The 26,106-nt window shown below is 63.4% G+C and overlaps 1 protein-coding gene across 2 annotated transcripts in view; it reads left to right on the top strand.

Annotated features, from left to right (window-relative positions):
* The window catches only part of SCUBE1 (signal peptide, CUB domain and EGF like domain containing 1), a 114,286-nt gene that overhangs the window by 66,503 nt on the left and 21,677 nt on the right, over positions 1-26,106 (top strand). The window contains exons 7-11 of one of the 2 annotated variants that reach the window (XM_053919661.1): positions 2,115-2,204; positions 16,476-16,592; positions 21,631-21,753; positions 23,151-23,267; positions 24,805-24,927. In XM_053919661.1, coding sequence (XP_053775636.1) covers positions 2,115-2,204; positions 16,476-16,592; positions 21,631-21,753; positions 23,151-23,267; positions 24,805-24,927 — 570 coding nt within the window. The remainder of the gene's footprint in view (positions 1-2,114; positions 2,205-16,475; positions 16,593-21,630; positions 21,754-23,150; positions 23,268-24,804; positions 24,928-26,106) is intronic. The other variant, XM_053919662.1, reaches the window with a different exon arrangement.

Genomic DNA, 26,106 nt, shown 5'->3' with positions numbered 1-26,106 from the left:
GGCGTCCTGGTGGTCTGGGGGAACCAGGAGGTGTTCTCAGCAACGTGCTGATGTCTCCGTGGTCGAGCATCCAGGGGCAGGGGCCTGGGCATTCGGACCTGCTCTCCCTCCCCCACCCAGAGTCCCTTCCTCCCAGACAGCGCCCTCCCCTCCCCTGTTACAAGGAGTCTCCATCTGAGTCCCAGTCACCTCCTTCCTCCTGGCCCTTATCTCCGAGGAGAAGCTTAGATGTTTGTGGTTACCTCGTGCCATAATCACCGGCAGGTTCTTGCCCCACGCAAAAGCAACTTTTTAACTGAGCAAAGGGGATGTCAGGGTTGGTGGCCGTCCTCCCTAGTTCCCCTCTTCCTCCCTCGGCAGTGTTGGCAGACTTGACACGCCCGCCAGTCGGTTGCTGTGGTTATTTTTTTGTTTAGAGGTCTCATTTCTTATTTGTCTACTAGAAAGATTTCTTGAGGGACTTTGAAATGACAAAGAGGGGTTGACAAGCAGAGCCATGATGCCCAGAGCGTGCTGTCGAACCCTGTCCCCTGTGACTGTTCCCTGGTGCGGGGCGTCAGGCGGGGGGCGGGCCACCAGCGGTCCCATCCTAGTCCCTGGCTGCCGTCCCAGGTGCTGCTGCCTGCGTCGTCTCCCTTCCTCTGTGTGGCCTCTCCTCTCCAACAGCCGTTTCGGTTTCATTTTATCTCATCCCTCCTGCTTTTCTGGTGATGGTCCCTGATTGCCTGTCTTGTCTGATAACTGACATCCATTAATTATTTTCAGAGCCAAAAGCCAAACCAAATCAAACCAAACCAAATTCAACGCAAAACCCGGTCTCAGACCAGTGTCTCTATTGCAGCCTGATCCCATCTAGAACCTCCTCTCCTGCCTCTCTCCCACCTCTCTCCCTGTCTCTGCCGTCCCCCCGCCCTGGGGCTCTCCCGGGCCCCCCAGCCCCCTCCCTGTCTTGTCCACTGGGGTCTCCCTCAGTGTTTGCGTCTGCGGTGGAGCCACCTCTGCCGGCCACCAGACCAGCGCAAACAGCTGCCGGCCAGACACCCGCCCAGCCTCGTCTAACACGCCTTGTCTTCGTCCACCCGCCTCATCCTTCCTCATTTTCCATCTCGTAGTGTCTGCTGCACGTGAGAGCCCTTGCCTGGATCTCCGTTCTAACGCCCCTGCCCTCGTCCCTCCTTCCCGCCCCTCCCCTTAGCAACCCTTGCCCAGGCCCTGCTCCTGGGCCGCTGCTCCCTGCGGCCAGGAGAGCCCCCCATCTGCCTGCTCCCTGCTCCTTAAGTCCTCCCAGGAGCAAAGGTCTCCCTGCACATCTCCCGCTGAGCAAAGAACGGGAGCCGGCTCACCTCATCTTGGTGCAGCCTCCTGCCTAGTGGCCAGCATGCTCCCCGGCCACCCCATGGGCCCTCTCTGCACACTGCTAAAATGACTGACCGCCTCCGCAGCCCCTACCAAGCACCCGACGCACCGCTCTTGCCCTCTGTAGACAAGCAGGCAACCAGTGCTGCCCAAATCGACCCCTGGGCTTTGTCTGTTCGACCGGGTCCATTGTGGTGTGTGTGTGTGTGTGTGTGTGTGTGTCCCTCTGTATGTCTCGTTCTTAATTTTGCATGTGTGTGTGACACATTTTCACTCCCTGGAGACGGTGTCTGCTGTCCAGGCACATCCATCACCGGACCTCACGGCCCTGTCCCTTCATCCCGTGCCTTGTCCTGTGCCTGCCTCTCCAGCCCAAGCCAGGGGTGTCTGGGGTTGCTCGTGTCTCTGTGGGCCCCGTGGGGGCGCTGTCTGCTGCTGTGGCCCTTCCCAAACGTGTCCTGTCTGCTCTGACCTCAGCTGCCTCCTCTGTGTGCAGATGGCCCCCTGTCCCATCTGCATCCTTTTGTGGTCGTCCCCTTTCTTCACCCCCACCTACTCCACCCCTGCTGCCTCCTCGCTCTGCCCTGAACACGCCACCTTAGAGGTGCCTGGGTTTAGCCCCTTGGCGAGGACGCCTCGCTGGCCGCATGCTGTGTTGGCTTTGCGTGCACCACGCCGGAAGGCTGACTGCCTTGGGCCGCGGGAAGTGGGCTCTCATTAACCAGCGGCTCCGTGTTTGTCCCTTACTTGTGTTTTAGAGAAGGATGAGGCTGCAATTGGGCGCTCTCAGTTCAATGCCACGTCAGTAGCTGATGTGGACAAGCGGGTGAAACGGCGGCTCCTCATGGGTAACACTTTTCTTCCACTTCCTTTGTTGTCCTTGCACCTTTGTTCGCGCGCATGTGTGTGTGGCGTGTGCGGGGCCTGCGTGTGTGCTGGCCTGTCGGCCTGTGAGTGTGCGTGCGGGCTTGTGGGGGCTGTGTGAGGGGGCTGTCGCTCTGTGTGGCGCGCTCACGTGTGTGGGGTCCCGCGTGCCCTGGGTGAGTGTGGGGGGCCCCACTCCAGATGTGAACTTACTTTTTCCTTTTTAAAGTTGTTTACCCTTCATCCAACACATGTATGTCTTTGTGTGTTTGTAGCGGAGGACCCAGAGCCCCTGCCTAGTTGCCCCTGCGCATAAGGAGGCCTGTGCTCTAACCCCTCCGCGCAGCACACGCCACAGTGGCAGTTAGGACCCAGGATCGGCGCAGCGGCCCAGAGGCACAGAAGCAGGCACTCGGGCTGCCCCGTCCTTATCCATCCCCTCCCTTCGGCAAGAAGCCACATTAGGGGAAAGCCACATCTACATTCAGGGCTGGGGGACCTTAGGGGCGTGGGGTTCACCCTGCTCGCTTTATAGTTGGGAAACGTGCTACCCAGCAAGGGGAGGACCGGTTAAGGTCATCTGGCGGGGCAGGCCGGGTAAAAGCAGGACTCACTCAGCCCCTCCTGGACCCAAGGCTCCCCGATTCTGTGAGTAACCCCAGCCCAACCCTTCTAGGCTGGCAGCCTTTGCCCACTTTTCCCTGGTAACCCCTCAGGCACCCACTTGCCATGGGGAAGCCACATGAGGTCAGCTTCACTCCAAGCACTGCCCCCCAGCTGCATGCAGACTCCAGAGCGGCCCCAAGGCCCACTGGCATGGCTGGGCCGGGAGTACGAGGAGAGAGGAAGGAGGAGGAGGCAAGGACTGCTCTTCCACCAAGCTCGGTCTGCCGTCTGCACGGCGGAAGGGCTGGCGTGCCTCCTCCTGCATTTGTGCCTCTGTCTCTCAGTTGGTTCCCCGGTGCCGGGCTGCTGGCCCTCTGGTGCACAGCTGTGGGATTACCTGGAATGGTCACGGCCTTCTTTGTGGCACACAGATAGGTCACACCGGCCTTGGGAGCTGTAAGGCCAGGGGGTGCATTTCCAAGTCTCAGACGAGGAAACCAAGGCTCACTGGGGTGCCCTGGCTTGCCCGAGATCACACAGCACCCTGAGCTTAGCCCAGAGCTCAAGGCAATGCGGGTTGTCTTTTCAGAGGTCACAGGACCGTGGAGGTCAGGTCCCGAAGGTCCTGGGGAGGTCACCTAGTTTCGTCATCCTCACACGGACCTCCAAGGAGCCCAGGCATCTGGGGAGGAGGGAAGCCTATGTGGGGCCACAGGAGAGGTGTGGCCTTGTGTGCTGGGGAGCAGGCTTGAGGCTCATCCTCTGCAGCAGGGCTCCGAGGGGCGAGGGAGATCATGGGCTGGCTGGCGGTGCTCTGTGCACCCCGAAGTCCGCACAGGCAGGACGCACACAGCCCCGCTTCTCAGGTGGGAACTCTGAGGGCCGGCCTGGGCCCCACAGACAGCGGGCTTGGCTCAGGCCGCGGGCCCAGTCTCTGCAGTTCTCTGGACAGGGCTGCCTTGCTGGCATGGGCTATCTGGGTAGGCCTGGGAAGGGCTGGAAATGGCCAAGTGGTGGGTGTGGAGGCCCCACCAAGGAGGCATGTCCACCACTCTCCAGGAAGGTGTGAGGCAGTGCTACCAACTTCCTGGAAAGGTGGCCAGAAGGGAACCTAGGAGGTACCTGTGCTCTGAGGCCCAAGGGGTCCCCGGCCCCTCGGCCTCACTTCCTAGGGGAGGTAGGCGCTGCTGTGGAGGCCTGGGCTTAAGAGCAGGCGGGACCAGAGAGAGCATGGAGGCGGGAGAGGGCTGAGCTGAGTGGGCGTCAAGCGGTGGGCTGTGCGGTGGGTGGGTAAGTGAAGACAGGGCCCCTGCGCTTGCTTTATCTAATTAGACTCAGTGGGCAATGGCCCAAAACCAGGTCCTGGGGCACAGTCAGGGATGTGGAAGGAGGCACCCAGAATGCAACCCCCCTCACCCCGGGTTTGGGAAGCGGGTCTGGGGACTCTGCCCGGCATCAGGAAGGGCAAGGAAAGGGATGAGGATTGGCTTCCCCTGCATCCCCGCCTCTCTGGTATACAAGGGGGGCCCAAAATTAACCGGAATTACCTTCTGGAGGGCAGGCCCCTCGTAGGACAGGCTTCCCTGCCTAGGTGAGTGTTCTAGGAACCCATCTGTGTCAGTGCACCAGCTGGCGTTGTTGCGAAAGGCTACGTTTGGTTTCAGTGAAAAAAAAACCTTTTAAGACTTTCACCACGTTTTCCCATTTCATGATGGGTGATTCACGAGCGCACCCACCCCCACCTCGCTGAGTGTTCAGCAGTTTTTGACCAGAAGCCCTTATGCCCCACCCGCCTATTCACCCGATCTCACCCTGACTGACTTTTTTTTATTTCCCTGGATGAAAAAAGTCCTCAAAGGGAAATGTTTTGCCAAAGCACTAAAAGGCATCAAAATCGACATGTTCAAAAACTCTTTTGAGCAGTGGATAAAGTGTCTCAATAGGTGTGTTGCATCAAATGGAGAGAACTTTGAAGGTGACTGAAGTTTAAACATATAAGAATAGATACACAATTTTCATAAATAAATTTTGGGGTTTGGGGGTGCCCCAAGGAAATCCCCCACCCCAGCCCCCTTGGGCCTGTCTTGTCCTCAGGTGGGAGAGACCGTTCCTTCCTCCGGGCTTCCTGCAACACTTTACCCCTGGGGGTGAGGACCATGTGGTGCCGACTCGGGACCCTGTTGGACTGCAATGCATGCTCCCTGCTGTGCAAGGGGATGTGGCTGCTCCTGGGCTGTATTAATAGAGACAAGGGCTGGGGAATAAGGGAGGTGACCATCCCCGATCTGCCCAGTGCTGCCCGTGCACAGCCAGGACACACACTGAGAGCCCCGCCCCCTGCATGGAGAGAGCTGCCCAGGCCGTGTGGGAACCAGCTGGGGCAGCGCCGCTGGCTCGGGGGATGGGGCACAGGCAGTGTAGCCTGGTGGGCCCTCCACTTGGGCCCTCATTCAGGTCCTGGGAGCGGACAGGTAAAGAACAAGCAGAGGGAGAAGGAGTTTGTTCTGTGGCCCAGGAGCAGATGAGGAAGGTCAGACCCTGGCCCCTGGCTCCAGAGTCTCTGCCCTTGACCACCACACTGTCCAGCTCCTCCTGACAGGACAGAGGTGAGCAACTGTTGCAAGAGAAGACTGGGGCCGGGATGCCCCGGATGGGCGGGGGTGTCCAGCCTACGGCCCACGGGCCACCTATGGCCCAGGATGGCTATGAATGTGGCCCAGCACAAAATCGTAAATTTACTTAAAGCATTATGAGGTATTTTGTGTGTGTGATTATGTGTCACAATGTACGTAAGGTGTGGCCCAGAGACGCCCAAAGTTTGGACACCGCAGCACCCGCTGCAGTCAGGGCCAGGGTTCTGCCAGAACGGGCTGTGTGCTGAAGTTGCCCAACGGCTGCGATGGCCTGGCAAGCGTCTTCCAGCCCTGAGATGCCAGTTATCTGCTGTGTGGATGGCGTTTGTTTTTAAGGTGGCTCGGGGAGGGTCGAAAAAGAGGGGGCTTCCTTTCCCCTCGAGAAGTAAGCGGGCACAGGGCAGCCCTTGCCAGCCGAGGCCCACACCCACCTTCGCTGCTCTCCCATTCTCCGTGTGACCACAGAGCGGCAGCAGACGGGGCCTGTGGGCCCAGGTGAAGCCCCTGTCCGTGTCTCAGAGAGGGTGGGCGGCCTCCTCGCCGCCAGCCTCCCACTCCGATTCACCTTCCCCCAGCGGAGTTGGAGAATGTAGGTTTTACATGCTCTCACCGTAGGTTGTTTGACTCAGGGCGATTTCAGAAATGCTCTGTCCCCAGACTGCAGAGGTCACAGGTGCCTGCGGTGTCTGCAGCTCGTTGCATGGGCTGTCTCACCTCTTTACACAGCCAGGAGCCAGGACCTGAGCGAGCAACGGGAGACACGGAGTGTAAGAACTAAAACCTCGGGCCTCTCAGTGCCTCTCTCGGAACCTGCCTGCTCACCCAAGGGCTGCTGCTCACAGTAGCCGTCAGTCCAGAGGGTGAAACCCCCAGGGCCAAGACCCTGCCCCACCCTTGGGGTCTCAGCTGCACCCAGCAGTTGCTGTTTATAATTACCCCCAGTCACCAAGCTCAGGCTAAGAGCAGGGCAGTCGTGTTTACTTTAACTAGGCCTCAGAACCTGTAACCAGTTCTATTCCCACAAAAACCAGTGCGGGTTTGGGTGGGAGGGTTGGAGTTATGCGTCTCAGTTAGCCGGCCGACCACTTGCTTGCGTGAGACATCCTCGTGTGCAGCGACATTGGCCGCGGCCCCCGGCCCTGCTTGCAGCAGGCCTGCGGACACCTGGGAGCCCCCTGTCAGCTCCAGGTCTTTAACGAGCTCCTTTCCCACAGCGGCCTTGGGTTGGGCGCCATGTCTGCTTCCTGTTGCTGCTGTTAATGAGCGCCACGGTCTCAGTGCCTTAAAACGGCCCGAACGCGCTCTCTTGTAGGCCATAGATGTGACTTGGGGCTCACGGGGCTACAGTCATGGTGTCTGCTGGGCCGCATTCCTTCTGGAAGTTCTAAGAGTGAATCGATTTCCTGGCCCTTTTTAGCCCGAGAGCCCCCCCAGCCCCAGCCCCATTCCTGGGCTCACAGCACCCTCCCCCCTTGTCTTCAGAGCCCAAGCACTGTATCTGGCGAAGCTGCTGCCACCGTCACCACACCTTCCTCTGACCTCCCTCGTCCACCTGAAAGGACCCCGTGACCATGCCAGGCCCTCCCTGAGAATCCACAATAACCCCCGTCCCAGGGGCCTTAGTCTGTAGTCACATCTGAGAAGGCCCTTTACCACCAGGCAGTGTCACGGGATTAAGACAGGGACATTTGAAGGGGCTCTTAGTCTGCCAGCCACAGGCAGCTCACACCTGGGCTGGGAGGAGCCCACGCCCGCCCTCTTTGCTGCCTTATCCCCAGGGCCACCAGTCCACGGCACAGGGAGGGCTGGAGGTGTGGAATGTGCTGGCCAGGCCAGGAAGCCCCACTGCCCCCTTGGGACACCCCCAGCCTCTGCAGTCCCCCCGCAGGGCACTCCCACTGCTTCCTCGGGGCCGTCTCAGCCCTTTCCAGTGACCTTTCCCGTGCCTGTGAGGCAGCTGAGGGACCCCACTTCACAGATGGAGAAGTGAGGCCCTGAAAGGGGAAGAGACGCCCCTGGCCTGGCGAGCATGAGCAGCAGTCTGGCCCAGCCCAAAGCCACGGACTCCCCAGCCCGGGGCCCTAGGTCGGGAGCAGGGGCAGGCCTCAGGCTCAGCAGCCATTCCAGGGCCCCCCAGCTGAGGCCCAGTGGCCACGGAGACGGCTAACCGTGAGCCCCTTCCTCTGGGCCGTGCGCTGTCTGCAGCCTTCACTTACCACAGCCCCCCAAGAGCTGGGGCTGAGATGAGTCCCGTCTTACAGATGAGGGAACAGAGGCTTGGGGTGGTCTGCAGGAGCTGCTCTCTGCACCCCTGCACCCCTGCACCCGGGGTCAGGCTCCCAGCCACTGACCGGGCGTGATGCCACAGTCCGTCCACCTCACTGGACCCTGTGCTGCCTGGGGCCTGGCCGCAGGGGAGTGCTCAGTGGGGATCTGCTGAGCGAGTTCCGGGGAGGGGGATCGAGGGGCTAGAGCCCTGGAAGGCGGGAAGACTGGGGCAGTTAGGGTAACAATGGCCGACATTTGTGGGTGCACACTGAGCCCCACGCTGCCCCTAGCCTCACGTAACCACGTCGCCGCCCTTAGAGGTCCAGGCGGTGTCACCTCTCCTGGCGCATTCACACTCCTGCTTCTCCCCCAGCTCCCGCTGCTCCCTCCACCCAGGGGCTGCCCCACCACCACCCCTTTCTGCAGCTGCCATCTCCAGGGTCCCTGGGCCTCTCCCGATCTCACCAACTGTGTCCCAGGCACTTGCCTCCACCCCCTCATGCCCCCCATTCCAGACCCACACATGCAGTCACCTCCTGGAAGCCGCCTTCCCCCTGTCCTTCAGGCCCCGCGCGTGCAGCCTGTCCCGGGCTCCCTGCCTTGGCGGGTCACGCCGCCCACCAGACACCATCTCAGACAGTTCTGCCCTGCACAGGTGCATGCAGCCCTCCCTGGGCTTCCCTGTCAGCCCGGCCCCACTGCCCACCCTCCTCCACCTGTTTTGTCACAAGCCCGGGACCCCCCTGGTGGGGCAGAGGCCAAGTCTGTGCGAGACCTGATGGCCCCTCAGGGCACAGGGAGGCTGGCTGGCTCAAGGCACTAAGGAAGGCTTCCTGGAGGAGGCGCTGGTTGGGGGGCACAAGGCCCCACTGCTCGCTCTTCACACAGGCAGGTATCTGGCTAGGAGAGAAAGGGTGAGACCCAGAGCCGGAGCCGATGACCCTGGCAGGGGCGGGGGGTGGGGGGGTCAGGCAGATCCGAGGTCAGGGAGGTGGTGATGATGGGACAACTCCCCAGGCCAGCACTCAGCAGGAGGCCCGGCTGGAGGGAAAGGCCGGATGGACCCTGTGGCCTGGGCAGGCACCCTCTCCTGCACCTCGGCCCCCTGCCCTCAGGCCTGCACTCCCAGCTCTGGGCCCCATCAGAAGAACCAGCTGGTCCCCAGCACGGCTGGTCTGTGGTCAGCTAGGGCTCCGGCTGAGGCCCTGAGCACTGCCCTGGGTTTGGTGACACGCAGGCGCACTATGTGCTGTGTCTCGGGGACTCGGCTATGTCAGCGGGGAGAGTGGGGTGGAGGCAAGGTGCCAGGCAGGCAGAGCGTATTAGAGGAAAGGAGGGGGCAGGGTCTGGCCGGCCCCGGATGGGGGCTTAGAGAGAATGACTTGCCCACAGCTACCTGGGTTGGGCAGAACCAGGGCTCCTGGCACCTTCAGGGACCGAGCCTGAGTGGGAGGAGCCATCCAGCCCTGCCCCTGACAAGGCCCAGAGCACTAACCCATCAGTCCCCTGGCTTCCTCGGAGTCTGAGGCCTGCAGCTCCCCCCTGATTCTGGGCCTTGGGGGACCCAAGTCTGACTGCAGCTGGCTGTGCCTGAATGCCATCTTCTGGGCCCCCAGAAGTGGCGGTTGGGGTGAGGGCAGGGTGCCGGGGCTGGGGACGTGCTCCCTCCCCACCCCACTTGCAGACAGGCTAGTGTGGAGGCACCCTCCCAAAGGCTCTGGGGTCATTCGGTGAGGTGGGACACAGAAGGGGCTGGTGTCCCTGCTACTCCGTGAGTGGGGGCCAGAGAGAACCCACCGGAAACACAGACCAGGTGCTGGGTCTAGAGGGCTTGCAGTGAACTGGGTGCAGGAGGCGCAGCCGAGACCCCTGGGCCCAGGCTGGAGGTGACAGGATGCTGCTGGCGGCCAGAGGCAGGGTCTTGCGGGGCGGGGGGCGTGGAATGGGGTCACAGGGAGGGGATTCGGCCACACAGGCGTGTGGGGGTGACACCTGACAGCCTTGAGGGAGACAGTGCCAACTCCATCTCCTGGCAGAGGTGGCTCAGCCCAGGGAGGTGAGGGGTTCAGCCCGAGTCACATGGCTCTTCAGAGGCAGGTGTTTGTGACTTCCCTGGGGGAGCCCACGCTTGGGCCAGGGGGCTGGGTGTGGGGGGTCAGTGAACTAGGCATCGGTACACCTGACCTGCCCCACCACGTGCCCTTGGAGGGCCTTGATGAGTCCCCTGCCCTCTCAGGACTGTAAAGCAGAAGAGCCAACCCTGGTCCTCCAGCCTCGGGGGCCTGTGACAAGGGCCTGCTGGGACAGCGCCGCCAGGGCAGGCGCCCCTCCATCAGAGCCACCCATGGGGGCATCAAGGGGTTGCTCTCAGGGGTGTGCCCAGCTCTCGAGCTTTGTGTACAATGCCACCCTGTCTGTGGCAGGGCCCTCTGCAGCCTTCCCGAGACTCTGGTCCCAAGGCCACAGCAGCAGTCACAGCTGTCCAGCTGCCTCCTTGGGGTGGCTAAGAGTGGAGGTGAGCCCTGCACATATAGATGGTGGCCCACCCCACTGGGGCTGGGCATGCTGGACCCCCAGGAGCTCCTTCTGGGCCTCCACCCTCATCTAAGAGACTGTGTTGGCCAGCTCTCAGCCCCCTCCCTGCCCCTAGACCCCTCCCTGTCCTGCCTTAATCCTTTCCTAGGTTCCTTAGCCCCTCAAGATATGGTCCAAGTGGGTCCCAGAGGCCTTTGGGATGTGACCTCAAAGCCCCTGCCTCCTTACTGCCCCTCCCCACAGCCACCTCTGAATGCTTTTGCTGCCCGCCGCGCCCCCCCGCCCCCCGCTGCCACTGGGAGTCCTGGATGGTGATGCTGATTGCCCACTGTGGCCACAGATGGAAGGCGCCCCAAAGAGCCCAGGGCATCTTTTTTCCACCAGCACAGTCATTGGTCCAGCTGTGACCTTTGAAGGAGCCTCAGTGTGTAGTAACAGGAGAAACTGACCAGGCACCTGGACCACCTGCCTGCCCGTTCCATTGGCCAGCCACCCTTCGAGACTGTGGCCCGCTGCCTGCCCTCCAGCCCACCCTTACCCCTCAGGGCTTCGTTTAAGAATGGCATTGTTCTTACATCAAGGCTCAGAGTTTTGCTAACTCTTCTGGTTCATTGTCCTGGCCCCTGCCCCAGAGCCAGACCTGGGTCCCATTCCTCCACCTCACACCTCCGAGCCTCACTTTTCTGGTTGGCAATAAGGGGGCTGTAGTCTCTACCCTGGAGCAGCGTGGGTGAGACCCTTGCCGTGCAGCCTGGCTGTGGGTGTGGCACCGGCAGGCACGGGATTCCGGGCCAGGGTTCCCAGCACAGCAAGGGTGCCGTCAGCATTACCGATGAGGAAACTGAGGCTCCGAGTGGTGATCTCCCTCCGCTGCATCTCCTCTCGGGCCTCCTGAGCCAGAACAGACATGGTGACCGCCCCACTCCATGGCCAGAGGGGGGGCAGGGGGCAGGGGCAGCGAAGGGGCTCGCTGCCCTGTCCTCCTCCCGTTCCCAGCTTTACCACAAAACCTCAGTTGCCTGGGAGGGTAGGCCATTCAAGATCCTTCAGACCAAAGGAAGACACCCTGCCAAGGTCTGCTGCTCTGGCTCCCTCTCTGCTCTCGGCCCCCACGCCCCTCTGCTGCAGACCCTGGGTCCAAGAGGGTCTGCTCTCTGAGCACCCATTCGAAACCCCACCCTGGGAGGCTCATGAGAGGGCGTTGCCCCTGACATGGTGACCCCATTGGGTGTCTCCCCAGTTACACTGACCCAAACATACCTCACCTCACGCTGCCCTGAGTGGGGCATGTTCTGAGCAGAGGGATGCCCTGGGATGGTGTGGCCTGCAGGCCTGTGACCCACACAGCTGGGCCAGAGTCAGTGCAGGGCCCGAGGGGGCCTCAGAGTTGCCTGGCTAAAAAGGCAGAGTGGGGGATCCGGGCCGCAGCAGACCCCTGGAGGTCATGGGGACAAGGGATCTGCCGCCTTGGAGAGCAGTGCTGGGTGACGAGCAAGGCCTACCAGGGACCCGTTCCCCCTTCCCCCGAAGACTCCGGCTTTGGAGCCCCTCCCTCGTGCTGGCCTCCACAGCAGTCCTGCCTTGGGCTGCACTGGCCCCCTTCTCCCACGGCCCCCACCCCTCCATCGCCATCACAACAGCCACCGGCATGTCTCCAGGACCCAGCTCCACTCAGAGGCTCCCGGGGCAGGTTCACCCTGCACCCTGCCCTAGTGTTGTGCCTCCACGTGGTACGTGGTGTGGGGAGAGCCACCCCCAGACAGCAGGCGGTGGATGTCTGCCCCGCTGAGGGGGAGGGGCAGTGTGATTAGGAGCAAGACGCCAGCACCTGCTGACGCGTGAGCCCAGCTCCGCTCCTCGCTGAGTGGCCGGGGACACCGCTTCCCCTGCCTCCCTGGCCAAAGGGACTTCATGAAGAAGACCAGCGTGATTGTGGGGCCCCGTGACAGAGCAGGCCTGCAGACAGCGCTCATGATGGGCCGGGGCGCCTGGACCGAGGTCAGTGGGGCCAGCGTGCAGGCACAGGCCAGGGGAGCAGACCAGTGACAGGGCTGTAGAAGGCTCAGGAATCGGCTGAGGGAAGAGGGTCAGAGGTCAGATGGTCACAGCTGCTCCTGGACTGGGAGAGCCACTGGCTAACTGCCTTCCCAGCTGCCTCTGGTTCATTATGGGGGCGGGAGGGCCTAGACCGGTCCCCTGCCCCCTGAAAAGGGGTTTGCTCCTGGATCCCTCCCGCACCCTCAGGCCCCAGCCCGAGCCTGCCCTCCCTGCCTTGCCAGCCCAGGCTGGTGGGTAAGATCCCTCCCTGCTCACTGGGTAAGGAGGCTGGTGCACACCCAGACCTCCTTGGGCCACCTGCTCCCCTGCCTGCCTCTCTGAGCCACCCCTCCAGGTCCCTGCTGAGGGCCCACGCCCTGGCCGGGCCTGTTCACTCATCAGCCTGGAGCCTTGCAGTTGTGGGTCCAAACACCGGCCCCTCCCAACAGCTGTGTGACCCGGGACACGGCCTGCTGCAAGGGCCCTGTGCACTTGCCCAGGGCCCCACCCTTAGACTGGCCCACAGCTGGCTGATGCTCTGCTCTCTGTCTTGGAATTCTTCATTTTTGGATAAGGGCCCTTCGTTTTTATTCCACGTGGGTCCCACAAATTACGTAGCTGACCAGGACATATTATGCCAGAACGAGTTCCTTAGCTTCTCTGAGCCTCTGTTCCCCTGCCTGCAAAAGGGCCTCCTCTGGGGCTGCTCAAAACCCCTGAAGGTTAGTGGATGAGAACATGCTTTGCCAGCTGTGAAGGGCTGTGCCGGGGGAGGCTCGTCCCCTCATTTCTCCAGGGGGAGAGGTGGCCCGGAGAAAGAGCCGGTAGCTCTCAGGGTCAGGTGGCTTCTGGGAGAGGCTGGAGGGCTCCCAGGGCTGGGAGCAGGTCTGCAGATCCCTGAGACAGCTCTCTGGGCGGTGGTTTTGCCCTCACCCCCTTCACTGCCCCAAAAGGCTGGTGGCTGGACTCCAGCCTCCCTGCCCAGGGTGCACCCCGAGCAGGGCGTGGCCTCACGGCAGGCCTGCAGAACCGTGTCACCCACAGCCTCCACAATGCCCAGGACGAGTCCACTCCCCTCGCCTCCCCCAGAGCCAGGGACACACCTGCTTCAGTCTCAGCTGATGTCCGCTGCTGTGCTTGGGGTGACCCTGTAGTCCAGGGAGAGGAGGACAGGGTGCCTGGTTTCTGACTCTTGAGAAGCAGTGGCCTGATACCAGGCCCGGGTGATGTTAGGTTTCGGGGAACAGAGAGGTGAGGCTGCTCTTCAAGGCCCTCAGAGATGAGGACTGGGGTGGTATCCCTGGCTGGTCACCATGCAAGGCCAGGGGCCTCCCAGCAGCTCCAATAGCTTCTACTTGGAAGCCGCCGCGGTCCCTGCAGGTCAGCCTGTCCTGTCACTGTACACCTCCATCCCCGACCCCCACTGTAGCCCAAGGGACTGAGCAGACTTCACGGTCACCCTTTCTGTGTATGTCGCCCAGTCCAGCACACGTCGGCCAGCCCAGATAAAGCTGAGGTGGGCACATGCGCTGTGGCCTGCCCAAGGCCCCCCTCGTGGGCGACAGTGAGGACCTCTGATTGCTGGCTGCTGACTCCACACCTCCTCTCCCGCCTCCCCCAACCCCCTAGCCCCCCATGCCCCGCCCCATGCAGGCCATCCAGGAAGACACTGAGGGCCTGGCCCGGAGGCAGCAGAGACCAGGCCCTGAGCCCTGGGGGAGGCAGGGGAGGGGCCTCCTGGGGTGTGGCCTGGGGGGGATGGGGGGGTGTTCTCGTGTGGCTGTACAGGGTTCTGGGGCAGGGTCTGGCTGCAGACGGTGACGAGTCTGTCAGGTGGGCTGGAGTCAGTCCAGCAGGTCCCACTGCCTGTGCCACTGACCGGCCGGCCGCACAGGCCTGGACGGACTCCGAGCCCTCTGCACCCATTCCTCACCAGGCACAGAAGCCTCTCGAAGAGCCACTCCGAGCGGGGCAAGGGACAAAGGCCTGGAAGGCTGAGCTGGGTGCCAATCGTTGTCCAGGGCCACCTGGAGACTGGATGAGCCCACAGCGCAGGGGAGAGGCCTGCACCGGGGGTCCCCACAATGGGTGACCACTCAGGCTCCACCTCAGCCCACTGGGGGCCTCCATCCACCCCGTGGGCAGCAGGCCAGCAGGCTCTGGAGGGCCGAGGTTTCAAGTCCCCCCACAACCTCCGGAGACAGGAAGGGCCTGGCCTGCAAGCCCGTTGCAGCCCATCGGGCCAGACTCACATCTCAGGGTCACGAGGCCCGACTCCGTGCTGTATCACACCCCACCTCCACTCCCCGGGGGCCCACCCCCCACCCTCCCCCCAGTGCTCTCCAAGGTCTGAGCCTTAATTACCTGCACCTGGAAAGAGGCTCATGCTTCCTCCCCCTCAAGAGAGGGGCTCTCCCACATGAAAGGCTGCAGAGGCCCTTGCGGGTGTATGTGGGCTCCTGACTTGGGGGTGGGTGGTGGGATTTCCCTCTGGTTGTAACCCCAGGGAGGAAACTAGCATTTGTTGAGCAACTACCACAGGCCAGGACCTGGGCCAGGTATGGCCAAGTTGGGAGTTTGATCCCCACCTCAGCCCCGGAAGGGAAAGCTTATTGTCCTCATGGGCCAGATGTGGGTGCTGAGGTCTGGCCCCAAAGGGTGTCCCACCCAGGCCGCTCAGTAAGTGACAGAGCCAGGGCAGTGCCCCTGCCCAGGGAGTGGCCCGGCAGGGAGATGAGAGGGCCCGAGCGGGCCGTGCGCCGGTCAGAACTCAGCCTGCGCTGACTCGGAACTCAGCCTGCGCGGGTGCTGGCAAGTCGGCGGCTTACTTTCTGCGTCTAGGGAGCTGGTCTCTGCAGGGTGCAGAGACACCAGCGGGCAGGGGGCCTCCTGGCCACGGGGCTGCACGCCCAAGGGTGGGGAAGCTCCTAAAGCTGCCCACCCACAGCAGGTGGGCTGGGGCTTGTGGAGGCGGGCCAGGAAGGGCCAGCCGGGAGCCTCTCCTCTCTGCAGCGGGTCACCGCTGCTCCTGTTGTGGCAGAAACAGTAGCCTCGAGGGGAAGGCCTGGCAGCCCCTGAATTCAGTGCCACGGCCACCCTGCAAAACCGCAAATGCCCAGTTTCCTCCTCTCCGTGCTCCGCCCGACCCTCACAAGTTGAAGTTCAAAGGGAAGGCACCGTGAATTTGGTCTAAGTACCATCAGGGACTCCTGGCCACTGTCACCCGCCACTCGTCCCCAGACCCCTCCTAGAGAGCCGAGGGCAGCTTGCAGGAGTCAGACACCACAGACAGGCAGACAGAATAAGCGTTCAGGCTCCCAGGGGAAGCTGAGGTAGGTAGGCAAGGGTCTCAGGTTATAAAAGAATGAGAAGCCCATTGGCTCTTCACTTCCTAGAAGCCGAGAGAAGAGGGAAGCCCGCTCAGGCACGGCTCCCACAAGATCAAAGCCAGGTGCTCGCAAGAAACCCAGATTGAAATGCTCAGCGGGCTGGGAGCTGGCCCCTCAGTGTGCGGGCCACCTGTGCCCCGGTGACCCGGCTCTGCCAGCCCCGTCTGCAGGCCTGGGGAGGATCACTGTCACCACACGACAGGTTCCGTGACCTCAGTTGTGCCCCAGCCACTCCAGCCCCTTTGAATTTTCAAAAGAGAAAAAAAAACAGCCCTAGACAAGCTTCAAGTGGACAAAAACCAGACGCCTCTGGCGGGTCGCTCAGTGAGAACAGATGTGGGCTGAGCCCTCATCGGGTGATAGATACATGGCGTGCGGCTCTGGAAACCTCCCCTGGGGCTCCCCGGCCAGGGCTCAGGCCGACCGTGCCGGGATGAGCCTGGGAGCCCCAGGGGGTGCCCGTCTGGGTTTGGCGCCTGAGCCAGGCAGGGCGGGGTTCAGGTGTCTGGCCTGGGCAGCGCCGGTCACCGGAAGTGGCGGGGGCCCTGTCAGCAGCCACCTTTGCCCCAGCACAGCCCTCTGCTGTTTGCAGACACTGGCCCTGTTCAGCTCCATTGACCCCACGGAGACGGCGTCACGCTCCCACTTTACAGACGGGAGCATGAGGCTCCGCGAAGCCCCACAGCTGCAGGGGTCAGAGCCAGAACTTGAACTCAAGTGTCCCGTCTCGGGAAAGGAGGTGGCTCTCGCCCGAGGAGACTGAGCATCCCTCTCTCTTCCTCCCCAGAGACGTGTGCAGTGAACAATGGAGGCTGCGACCGCACATGCAAGGACACAGCCACCGGCGTGCGGTGCAGCTGCCCGGTGGGGTTCACACTGCAGCCTGACGGGAAGACGTGCAAAGGTCAGCGCGGAGCCGCGGGCAGGAGGCCGCCTCCACTCCTGGGGCCTGGTAGGGGCAGGCAGAGTGGGAGCAGGGCCGGCCGGTGAGGTGGGCGTGGGGGCCGCAGGGGCAGGAAGCTCAGCGGTCACCCACGCATCTGTGGGAGAGGCCGCGAGGAGGGCAGCTCCACCCCAGTGCTCCCCCACAGGGCGGGCGGGCCCCAGGGAACAGTTCCACCGCACACCTCTGCATTCCTGGGCCGCCAGCCAGGGCTCTCGCAGCAAAGAACTGAGCTGCCAGTTGTGTGGCAGGTGCCTTTACTGGGGGCCTCCCCGGCCTCGTGATTCCTGGGGCTCCTGGGGGTGGGACGTGGCGCGTCTGTTCACCCCACCCACCTCAGCTGTGACAGCGGGGTGCAGGGAAGCATGTGTGGGTCTGTTCGTACCTGGGTGGGGTTGCCTGCTGGTCCCGTTAGAAAAACGAGGGCACTGGGTGTCCGTGTCGCTAGAGGAGTGGCTTGGGGGTGGCTGTATACTGAAGAGCCGGAGGACGAGGGTGTGGAAGGGCTTCCGTGTGCAGTTAGAAATGAGGGACGGGAGCGTCTGAGTGAGGTCCCCGGCACCGGAAGGAATGCGGCCGCTGTGGCAAGCGACAGAGTGGGCTGCCTCTCCCCACCTGTCCCCTGCCTCACCCAGAGTTGCCGAGGGCAGGGGGTGTCCAGCACGGTCTGGGCCCCTCAGGAAAACAGGAAGCAAGGGGGCTGGAAAGCAAGAGCCAGCTAATGTGCTCCGGAGACCAAAGGGGCCGCCAAGTGACATGGGGGACAGTGCGGGGGCAACAGGGCGTCGGGCCCGTGCGCCACGGCCCCTCCAGGAATGAGGTGCAGCCCCTTGGCCTCCCCCTGCCAGCCGCCCTCCTGCGGCCACCTTGCCTGGCAGCAGATGGGGCTGGAAGGCAGCGGGGAGGGCAGCCCTGCGAGGGACTACGTCCCGGGGGGCTCAGGGGGTTGAGTCATCTGAGGCAGACTTTTTTAAGCCTGTAAAATGGACAGCACGTGGCCTCCTTCTTAGCTGTTTTGCTGGGAAGAACCTCGTGATTATTGACAGAAATAACTGTTCTTCTGCCTGTTCATTTGAAAACGAACCCCGTCCATAGCCCCCACTCAAAGCCAGGGTGCGTTCCTGGCGGGCAGGCAGGCAGGCAGGCGGATGGTCTCTGGGGCCTCGCCGTGTGGACTCAACGCGCAGAGGGCATCCAAGGGCCGCCCACAGTCCCGGCCGTATCACAACGGGCAGCCACCTGTCCTTGGAGCCAGGACAGGAGAGTAGAATCAGGCCCCTCTGCCCCTCCGAGGCGTGGCGCTAACCCGGAGCCAGAGGGTGGGCACAGCTCCATTCCTGAGGTGAGGCCGGGGCTGCCAGGAGCCTGCGGGGTCTGGCCGGAAAGCGGCCCTAGCAGAGCACGGAGGGGTGGCTCTGACTGCTGCCCTGCCCGTCCCTGGGCGGCCTAGGGCATCCATCCCCACCGCACCTTGACCTCATGTCTGGGGGAGGTGCTGAGGGGAGCTGTCTACACGACCCAGGCCCCCACCGTGCTTCCCGTGGCTCCCCTCGGACAGCCTGCCCTTCGCCCAGGACAGCCCCGGGCCCGCCCCCTGCCCCGGAGTCAGGACGTGCTCTGCTCACTCGTGCTCCGGGCGGGTACTTGGGACCCCCGTGTGCTCGGGTGCTGGGGAGACGCGCGAACGAAGCAGTACCTGTTCCTGGGACCCTCCGTCAAGTGCAGTAGATTTCCCCTTTTTACCGTCACCGAGATAAATGTGCGTTGGACTGCCGGTGCTGGACAGAGAGGCACAGCGCAGCCTGGCCCGGCGTGGGCAGGCAGAGGGGCCACCCTCCCAGGGCATGGGAGTGCCGTGCGGAGGCCCGGGGCTCGAGGCCCCACAGGCAGGCGGCGTGCCCAGGCCTGGGGAGACACGGCAAGGCCGGGCCGGGTGGTGCAGGCCTGGGGGCTGGGGGAGGGCGGGCCCTTCATCCTCCCAGCCTTGGCCCCAGAGCTGTCGGGCAGGGGCAGCAGAGGTGTTCATTTTGACATGACCCCTGGCCACTGCTTGGCCTCTGGGCAGGGTCTGGAAGAGCAGTGAGGCGGCTGCTGCCATCCCCCAGGTTCCGGGTGACAGTGACTTGGCCGGGATGGCCGTGAAGGTGGAGAAGAGCAGTGTGGGTGTTGTCTAAAGTGCTAGAAATTACGGGTCAGGGGTTCGTCTAGTGCTGCGTGACAAGGACACCTAACGCCTTCACCTCAGGGGCCCTGGACACTGAACCTGACCCCCAGACCCCAGGGTCTGGTGTCTCGGAGCCTCGGGCTCTCGGCCAGAGGCCCAGGGTCTGGCTGGAGAGGTGCCATCAGGGCGCCAGGCCCTGGCAGGGGCCAACCTGGCTGGGGATCCTGACAGACCGGCGGCCCTGGCCCTGGGGTCCAGCTGTCAGTCGGCCTGCACGTCCCGGTCCTGGCAGGGCCCAGAGGACAACTTCAAAGGAGTGACCTCAAAGACACAGTGTTTTCTGGAAGCCAAAAAGCCATTGTTAGGCAAGACTGGCGGCTGGAGTTTAGGTAGCAGAGGTCTCCAAAGGTCCAGAGGACCACAAGTGCAGGTGGAGGCCAGCGTGGGAAAGTGGGGGGTCTAGAGGATTTGCCCCAGCCCTCGCTCTGTGTCAAGAGTGTGGACGGTTTAGGGGCCCAGCCTCAAGGCTGCACCCACTGGATGTTGGGAGGGGCATCTTGCTAATGGGTCCTTCCAAGGAGGCTCTGCTCCCTGAGCTGGAGCCTGGGTTTCCTCAGGGACACCAGCCACTACTCCCAGCACCTTCTGGAACAGTTTGAGAAGCCCACCCACCACCAGACCCCTGTCCTCCCTCACCCGCTTTCCACCCAGCCAGCCCAGCAGTGTGCGCTGCCCACGAAGGGGTGGCCAGCCCACTCCTGGGCCCTCCCGCTGCTCCCACCCAAGAGCCCTCACCCTCACGCCCCTGGGTTGCCAGGCTGCGCCCCGCCCCTGCCCCCCACGCATGCACGGACCCTGGAATACCCTGACATGCATCTGAACGTTCCCCCGGATGACCCCACCCTCCTCTCCGCCACCCCAACTCCTCCACGTATCCATTCGCTCAGTGGGCACCCCTGCACAGTCCCTCTGTGCCAGCCTCGTGCTGGCCCTAGGGCTCCAGACAGGTGCCTGATACCCAAACCCTTGGTCATTGAGGGCCTCTCATCACCCTGAGGGCAGGTCCGATGACAAGAAAGCAGCCAACTCTCCACAGAGCATCAGGGGAGGCTTCCAGCAGGGCGTCTGTTCCCAGGGGCAGGCTGGGTGGGGGAGGCACCCAGTGGGGCGGCCAGAGCCCGGGCTGCTGAGGCAGAAGCCAGGCGCGCAGGAAGCAGGTGAGCAGCTGGGCCAGGCTGGGAGGGAAGGGCCGAGGGCCTCTGCAAAAGGGGCTGGGCCTTTCCTCGGAGCCAACGTGAGGCCACAGGAGACTTGTGGACAGGTAGAGGGTTTCTGGCCACCTGGTGAGGGCCAGATGGGAGCCTAGTGGAGAAGGAAGGTAGTCTTAGGGGACAGGAAGTGGGGGGAAGAGCTGCACCCCCAGGTGTGCCCCATCAGACTGAAGGTCGGCGGCCGTGAGTGTCCCACACTCCCTCACTCTGTCCCGGGCCTGAGCTGGGGGACACCTCCCCACCAGTGACCCCAGGCAGCCCACTGCGCCAGGCTGGGCCTCCAGCAAACATGCTTCCCACCGCATGTCTGGTGCTACAACAGCTCCTTAGCTGACAGGCCCAGGTGGGGAAGGGAGGCACCGGGGTTCCAGGAGGCCTGAGGTGCTCCTGAGGAAGCAAGCCTCACAGCAACCCTGTGAGAGGCGGCGGAGATAGCAGTGCCCTCCAAAGGTGGGGCCCTGAGACTCAGAGAGGTGCCCTTCCCAGCCCAGGACCATGTGGCTGGCCGGGGCAGAGCTGAGACGGGCCTTCGTTCGCCTGCAAGAGGCTTCTTGTGAGGAGTCCCCCAGCTTCCTGTGTTCCCTGGGGGAGGGGACGATGGAGATGCCTGGGCTTCTGCCCTCCCTGGCCTCCCTGTTCGCTTGTTCTGGAGGCTGTGCTGGAGAATGCCCGTCTGGAAACGGGGGCAGCTGGGCTCGAACCTGGCTCCCACATGTAGCTGTGACCTCCTCTGTAAAGTGGGAGATCTGGCCCCTGGTGCTGTGAAGATCACCCGGGACCTTGCTGGAAACGGCTTGCCCTTGCCACCCACACGAGGCAGTGCCCAGCAGGGGAAGTGACCACAGAGGGTCCAGCCACTCACTGGGCGTGGGCTTGCCCCAGACAGCTCTGGCCCTGAAACACAGGCCCCAGACCGGGTGCAGGGCTCCCAGTGCTGAGAAGCCCTCGTTTTTAGTCAGCGTCTCAGCGTGCACACTAAGAGCAGCAATGCTGCGTTCAGGGAGCTGAAGTTCCCAGCCAGTAGCGGAGGGAGAGCCAGGTGTCGGGCCAGGCGACCAGGGCGCAGCCATTAAATGCTGAGTGAAGAGAGGGCCCAAACTGGCGGGTGCTGGGGTGGGACAGCAGGAAGAACCAGACCGAGAGGTCAGGCCCCGGTCACCCCATGGCAGCGCCTCCAGCCAGGCAGCCACTCAGAGTCGGCTGAGCGCGTACGGAGCACCAGGGCCTCAGGGACGCTGCTTCACCTGCACCCGGTGGTGCTCCTGGTCCTTGGCTCATGGGTGGGGAGCCAAGGTCGCAGCCATTGGGAGCGGCCTGCCTGCCCGCCCGGGCCTCGCTACCCTCCCGCCGCCTCCCTCAGTGCACCGGTGAAAGGACGTGGCAGCTGTCACCGTCCCCGTGGTCTTGCCCAACACAGCAAACATCAGTCCCATCGGGGAGGGGTGTCACCCAGCCTGCTGGTCCCCACCTCTAGGAGGTGGGCGGCAGGCAAGTCACGGAAGGGGGGGCCATCAACCCAGCTTTATGTCCCAGTCTCCTCGCCCCTCCCGCTTGGCTCCCGCAGACATCAATGAGTGCCTGGTCAACAATGGGGGCTGCGACCACTTCTGCCGCAACACCGTGGGCAGCTTCGAGTGCGGCTGCCGGAAGGGCTACAAGCTGCTGACGGACGAGCGGACGTGCCAAGGTGAGCCTTCTCTGTGCCCGGGCAGCCCTCGGCAGGGGGACGTCCCTGTGCCCCTCGTGCCCCTCCCCACCCGGGCTTGTGCAGGCTCCCGGGGGAGGAGGTGAGTGTGCGGTGGGGTTGGTCCCCCATGCTGACTGCTCCTGAACAAGCAGGTGCAGTTTGGGATCCTTAGCGTGTGCTCCTGTGCACCCTGTCTTTCCAGCTCTGTGTGACTCCAGGGGCCCTCCAAGGCCGTCCAGCCCAATCTGTCCCTTTCACTGAGGCCCAGGGAGTGTCCCCGTGCACAGCCAGAGGGTGTCAGCTCATCAGCTCTGTCTGTCCCTCACCCCCTCCCAGGGGCCCCCAGGCCTCTTTCAGCAGCTTCGGAGTGGGGATGCTGCCGCCTGGTGGAAGCAATGGCACATTGCAGGCAGGCGCTCTCCAGCGGCCCTTTTACAGGGTCCCAGGAGCCTGCTAGGAGCAGGGGTAATGGGAGCAGAAGTGTGGGCAGAACCAGGAATCAGAGCCCAGGACAAGCCCAGCAGACATCCAGGATTCAGTAAGAGCCCAGAGGATGAGGGGCAGTGAGAAGGGCCAGGGAAGGCGTCCTGGGGAGGAGCCAGGGAGGTCCGCCCACCCCAGAGGTGGAAGTGTGACTGAGGGAGCCTGGGTACCTAGAGGGGCCCTGTGGGGCCAGCTTTGGGAGCAAGTGTGCAGAGGGCCCGGAGGCCTGTGGGGTGGGGAGTGGCCGACACCATCATGGCCGCTCTGCTGTCCAGTTGTCCTGTCTCCACGGGGTTCCAGTAGCTGCGGGCTGCAAGCGGCCAAGTCTGGCTGTGGGACTCGCAGCTTCTGGCTGTTAGTGCTGCTCAGAGCCTGGCTCACGGCAGCTCAAGGCCCTGGGGGGTGTACCCCAAAAGGAAGGCAAAAGCAGGAGGCAGGTAGGGGTGGGTAGGGGCTGGCCAGGTCTGGGGCTCTTCGCGCCCTGGCCGGGGCTCCTCTGTCAGACACGTGGGTCTGCTGGGAGCGCAGCACCTGCCCAGGCCCTGACCAAGGCCCCCTGCGCTGACTTTGCTTCCCCGCCTGCGGGTACGTTCCCTACACGGCTGGACAGAAACCGATCCACATCACAGTTGAACGGGAGACGTGAAAACAGCAGGGTCCACAACAACCCTTCTGCTCAAAGTGTTCCTGCCCTGCCCACCACCGGGAAAGACGGGGGTGGCTCCTGACCCCGAGACCTAAGTAACGGAGACAAAACGGGGGGCCAGGCAGTGTTAGCAAGCGACTGGCGGGGCCCGGAGCCTAGGCCCAGGGTCGGGCGTGCACAGATGCACACGGCCGGGCTGAGTGACGGGCGGTGCCCGCCCCCCACGCCCTGACACTCCTCGCCGCACTGTCTCCCCACGGCCCCCCAGACATCGACGAGTGCTCCTTCGAGCGGACCTGTGACCACGTCTGCATCAACTCCCCGGGCAGCTTCCAGTGCCTGTGTCACCGCGGCTACACGCTCTACGGGACAACCCACTGCGGAGGTCTGCAACCCGCCTGCCAGGGCCACCTCCCCCCCGAGGCACGCGCCTGGCTGCATGGCCACCCACACTGCACCCCACACCCCACCCCTGACCCTGACGGGCCTGGAGGGATCACAGCAAGGCTGGGGACTGGCAGGCAGAGGGGCTCAGCCAAGGGCAAGGCAGAAGGGTGGGGGGAGAGGACAGCAAGTACCCACAGGGTGCTGAGCCTGCGCCAGGCTGTGGGCATAGGCCTGGAAAGAGCAGCTGCAGGGGCCCAGTCCAGAGAAGGGTGGCCGCCACACGGAGAATCCCATTCCAGTGGGAGAGGGTGACAACGGAGAAGGGCAGAGGAGGGAGACAATGAGGGCTCCTGCGGGAGAAGAGTTTGGGTCCAGACGAGGGGAAGTATGCCAAAGGGATCAGCACGTGCAAAGGCACTGGGGCAGAGGGCTTGCAGAGGGACCAAGAGGCAGCGGTGTGTCTAGGGCTCCGTGAGCATGGTGGGAGTTGCAGACAGGGCAGAGACAGGGCTTCACGAGCCCCGGGGGATGCTGGGGTTTTATTCCCAGTGAGAAATCACTGGAGGCTTTAATCAGGGGTGTGACAAGTTGACAAAATGAGGTTGCTCTGGCTGCCGTGTGTTTAGGAGAGTAGAACCCAGGGCGCCAGTGGGCAGATGGCTCCAGAGATGGGGCTGGAGCTGCTGGAGCTGGGCAAGGAAGGGGAAGGTGCTCGGTGGACTTCGGAGCCGCAGACTTGGGACTTGGAGACGTACGGGCACGGCCATGCAGAGAGTGGCCCTGCGCTCTGGGGGCCTCTTCCTCGCCTGTGGCCTGGAAGTAGCCACTGTGTCTGCGGGGCAGCTGTGAGGGTCCGATGGGCCGAGCAGTGTGGTGACCATGCACAGCCGGTGCAGAGGGCGGCTCCTGGGATGGGCTGCAAGCTCTCCTGCGAGGACTCCCCATAACCTGGGTGCTGGCTTCCCTGGGCCCGCCGCTCCCCAGTGCAGGTGGTGGGCCCGCTCACAGTCGTGCGCCCCTGGGTGAATGCAGTCCGGAGCCTTCCCCCACCCCAGTGGGTGCTTTTGGTCTTTGGTGGTCAGAGGAAGCCGCAGATATGACTTCTTTCAGCCTGTGCCTGTTGTGCAGGAGGGGGGCAGCTGGGAAGGGGCCTGTCCCGAGTCCCATGGTGAGATGGAGCCTCACGGTCCTGGGCCAGTGCTCACTCCTGTCCCAAAGGCCTGATGGGAACTTAAATTTTGTGCCACTTCACTGCCCGCCCCCTAGTCCAAGCAGGAGGGGTGTGTGTCGGTGTCTGTGGGAGCCCCGTGTGTGCACGTGGGTATGTCTGGGCGTGTGATGTGCACGTGTGTGTTCCTGGGCATGTGATGTGCACGTGTGTGTGCCTAGGCATGTGGTGTGTGTGGCCACATGTCTGCATGCTATGACAGTACCAGGCTGGGGTCAGGGACTCAGCCCTCCTGCCCTGAGGGAGTGGCCTTGGCTAGCTGGTCCAGCCCCCTCCTGCCCTCACCCCCACTCGCCTGTGCTTCCAGACGTGGACGAGTGCAGCATGAACAATGGGAGCTGTGACCAGGGCTGCGTCAACACCAAGGGCAGCTTCGAGTGCATCTGCCCCCCGGGGAGGCGGCTCCACTGGAACCGGAAGGACTGTGTTGGTGAGTCTCCTAGGGCGGCCATCCTGGGCCCACCACTTCCTGTGGGCGTCAGAGTCACTGGGCAAATGCTGTCTGCCGCTGGCCTGTGACTGCTGGGAATGAGGCTTACGGAAGCCAAGGGGATGCAGTGGCAGAGCATGCTCGGTGTCAGCCGGCACACAGACACACCTGTGGGGGGCGGGGGGCTCAGCGTGTGCAGCTAGACTGTGGGATCAGGAGGCACTGGGAGCTTAGAGGGAGGGAGTAGGGAGACCTCAGCTCCCCTTGTCCTGCCATGGAAGCTGGAGAGGGGGACAGGGTTTTGGGGTGCAGCAGCCTCAGAGCCTGGCTGGGAGCCCCTGGGATCAGGTGGTCTCTGCAAACCCACAACCGGCCAGGCCGCAGCCCCATGGTGTCAGGGAGGGCGGCGGGGCAGGCCTGATGGAGCGTGGGACCACTTGTCCCGCGCTGGTGCACTCTGGGTGCTGGACCATCCCCCACATTCACCGGCTCCACAGACACACCCTCACCACCAGGTGCCCAGCCTGTTCTGGGGGCTGGGCTGTCCTTGTCCTTGCACAGGGCAGCCAGAGTGAGCGTTTCAGGTGTGGGTCCGACCGCACTGCTCTCCGCACTGAGCCCTCCAGGGACTCCTCTGCACAGAAGCAAAGCCAGCAGTCTGTCAACAGCCAGAGGCTGCTGCACCCTGGCCGGGTGGCCTCCCCACCCCCCCCCTCCTTTGCCCCCCACCAGCCTCACGAAGCTGTGGTGTGGCCCCCCCGCCTCAGCACAGCGAGTGCAGGCGCTCCTCCTGACCTGGAGGGCTCCTTGCACGCCACGAGGTTGTCCCCGAGCACAAGCCCAGGGCTCAGCCCGCCCCTTCTGTGCCCTCTGGGCCCCTTGCTCCCCACGTTTCCTCCCTCCCGCTGCCCTGGGAACCACCGGGCATGGCAGCTGTTCAACAGGCGCCTGCTGGGCTGGCCCGTCCGCCCTCAGGCAGTGCGTGCCCTGCACGGCGGGCAGGTGTCTGTGTCTGGTCTGCTCACCGCTATGCCCCCAGCACCTGGGACAGAGCCTGGCAGCGCGACACCCGGTGAGTGTGTGTTGGACGAGTGCAAATGTCTGGAGTGAACTTACCACCGGAAATGAAAAAGCTGAGGTTCTGCTTGCTTAGGTAAGAATGGCCACGCCGCTCGGGCA

The sequence above is a fragment of the Desmodus rotundus genome, chromosome 3, assembly GCF_022682495.2.
Source record: "Desmodus rotundus isolate HL8 chromosome 3, HLdesRot8A.1, whole genome shotgun sequence".
In the NCBI taxonomy this organism is placed as follows: domain Eukaryota; kingdom Metazoa; phylum Chordata; class Mammalia; order Chiroptera; family Phyllostomidae; genus Desmodus; species Desmodus rotundus.
Note: the sequence above shows the minus strand (reverse complement) of the source record. Positions and strands in the feature narration are given on the sequence as shown.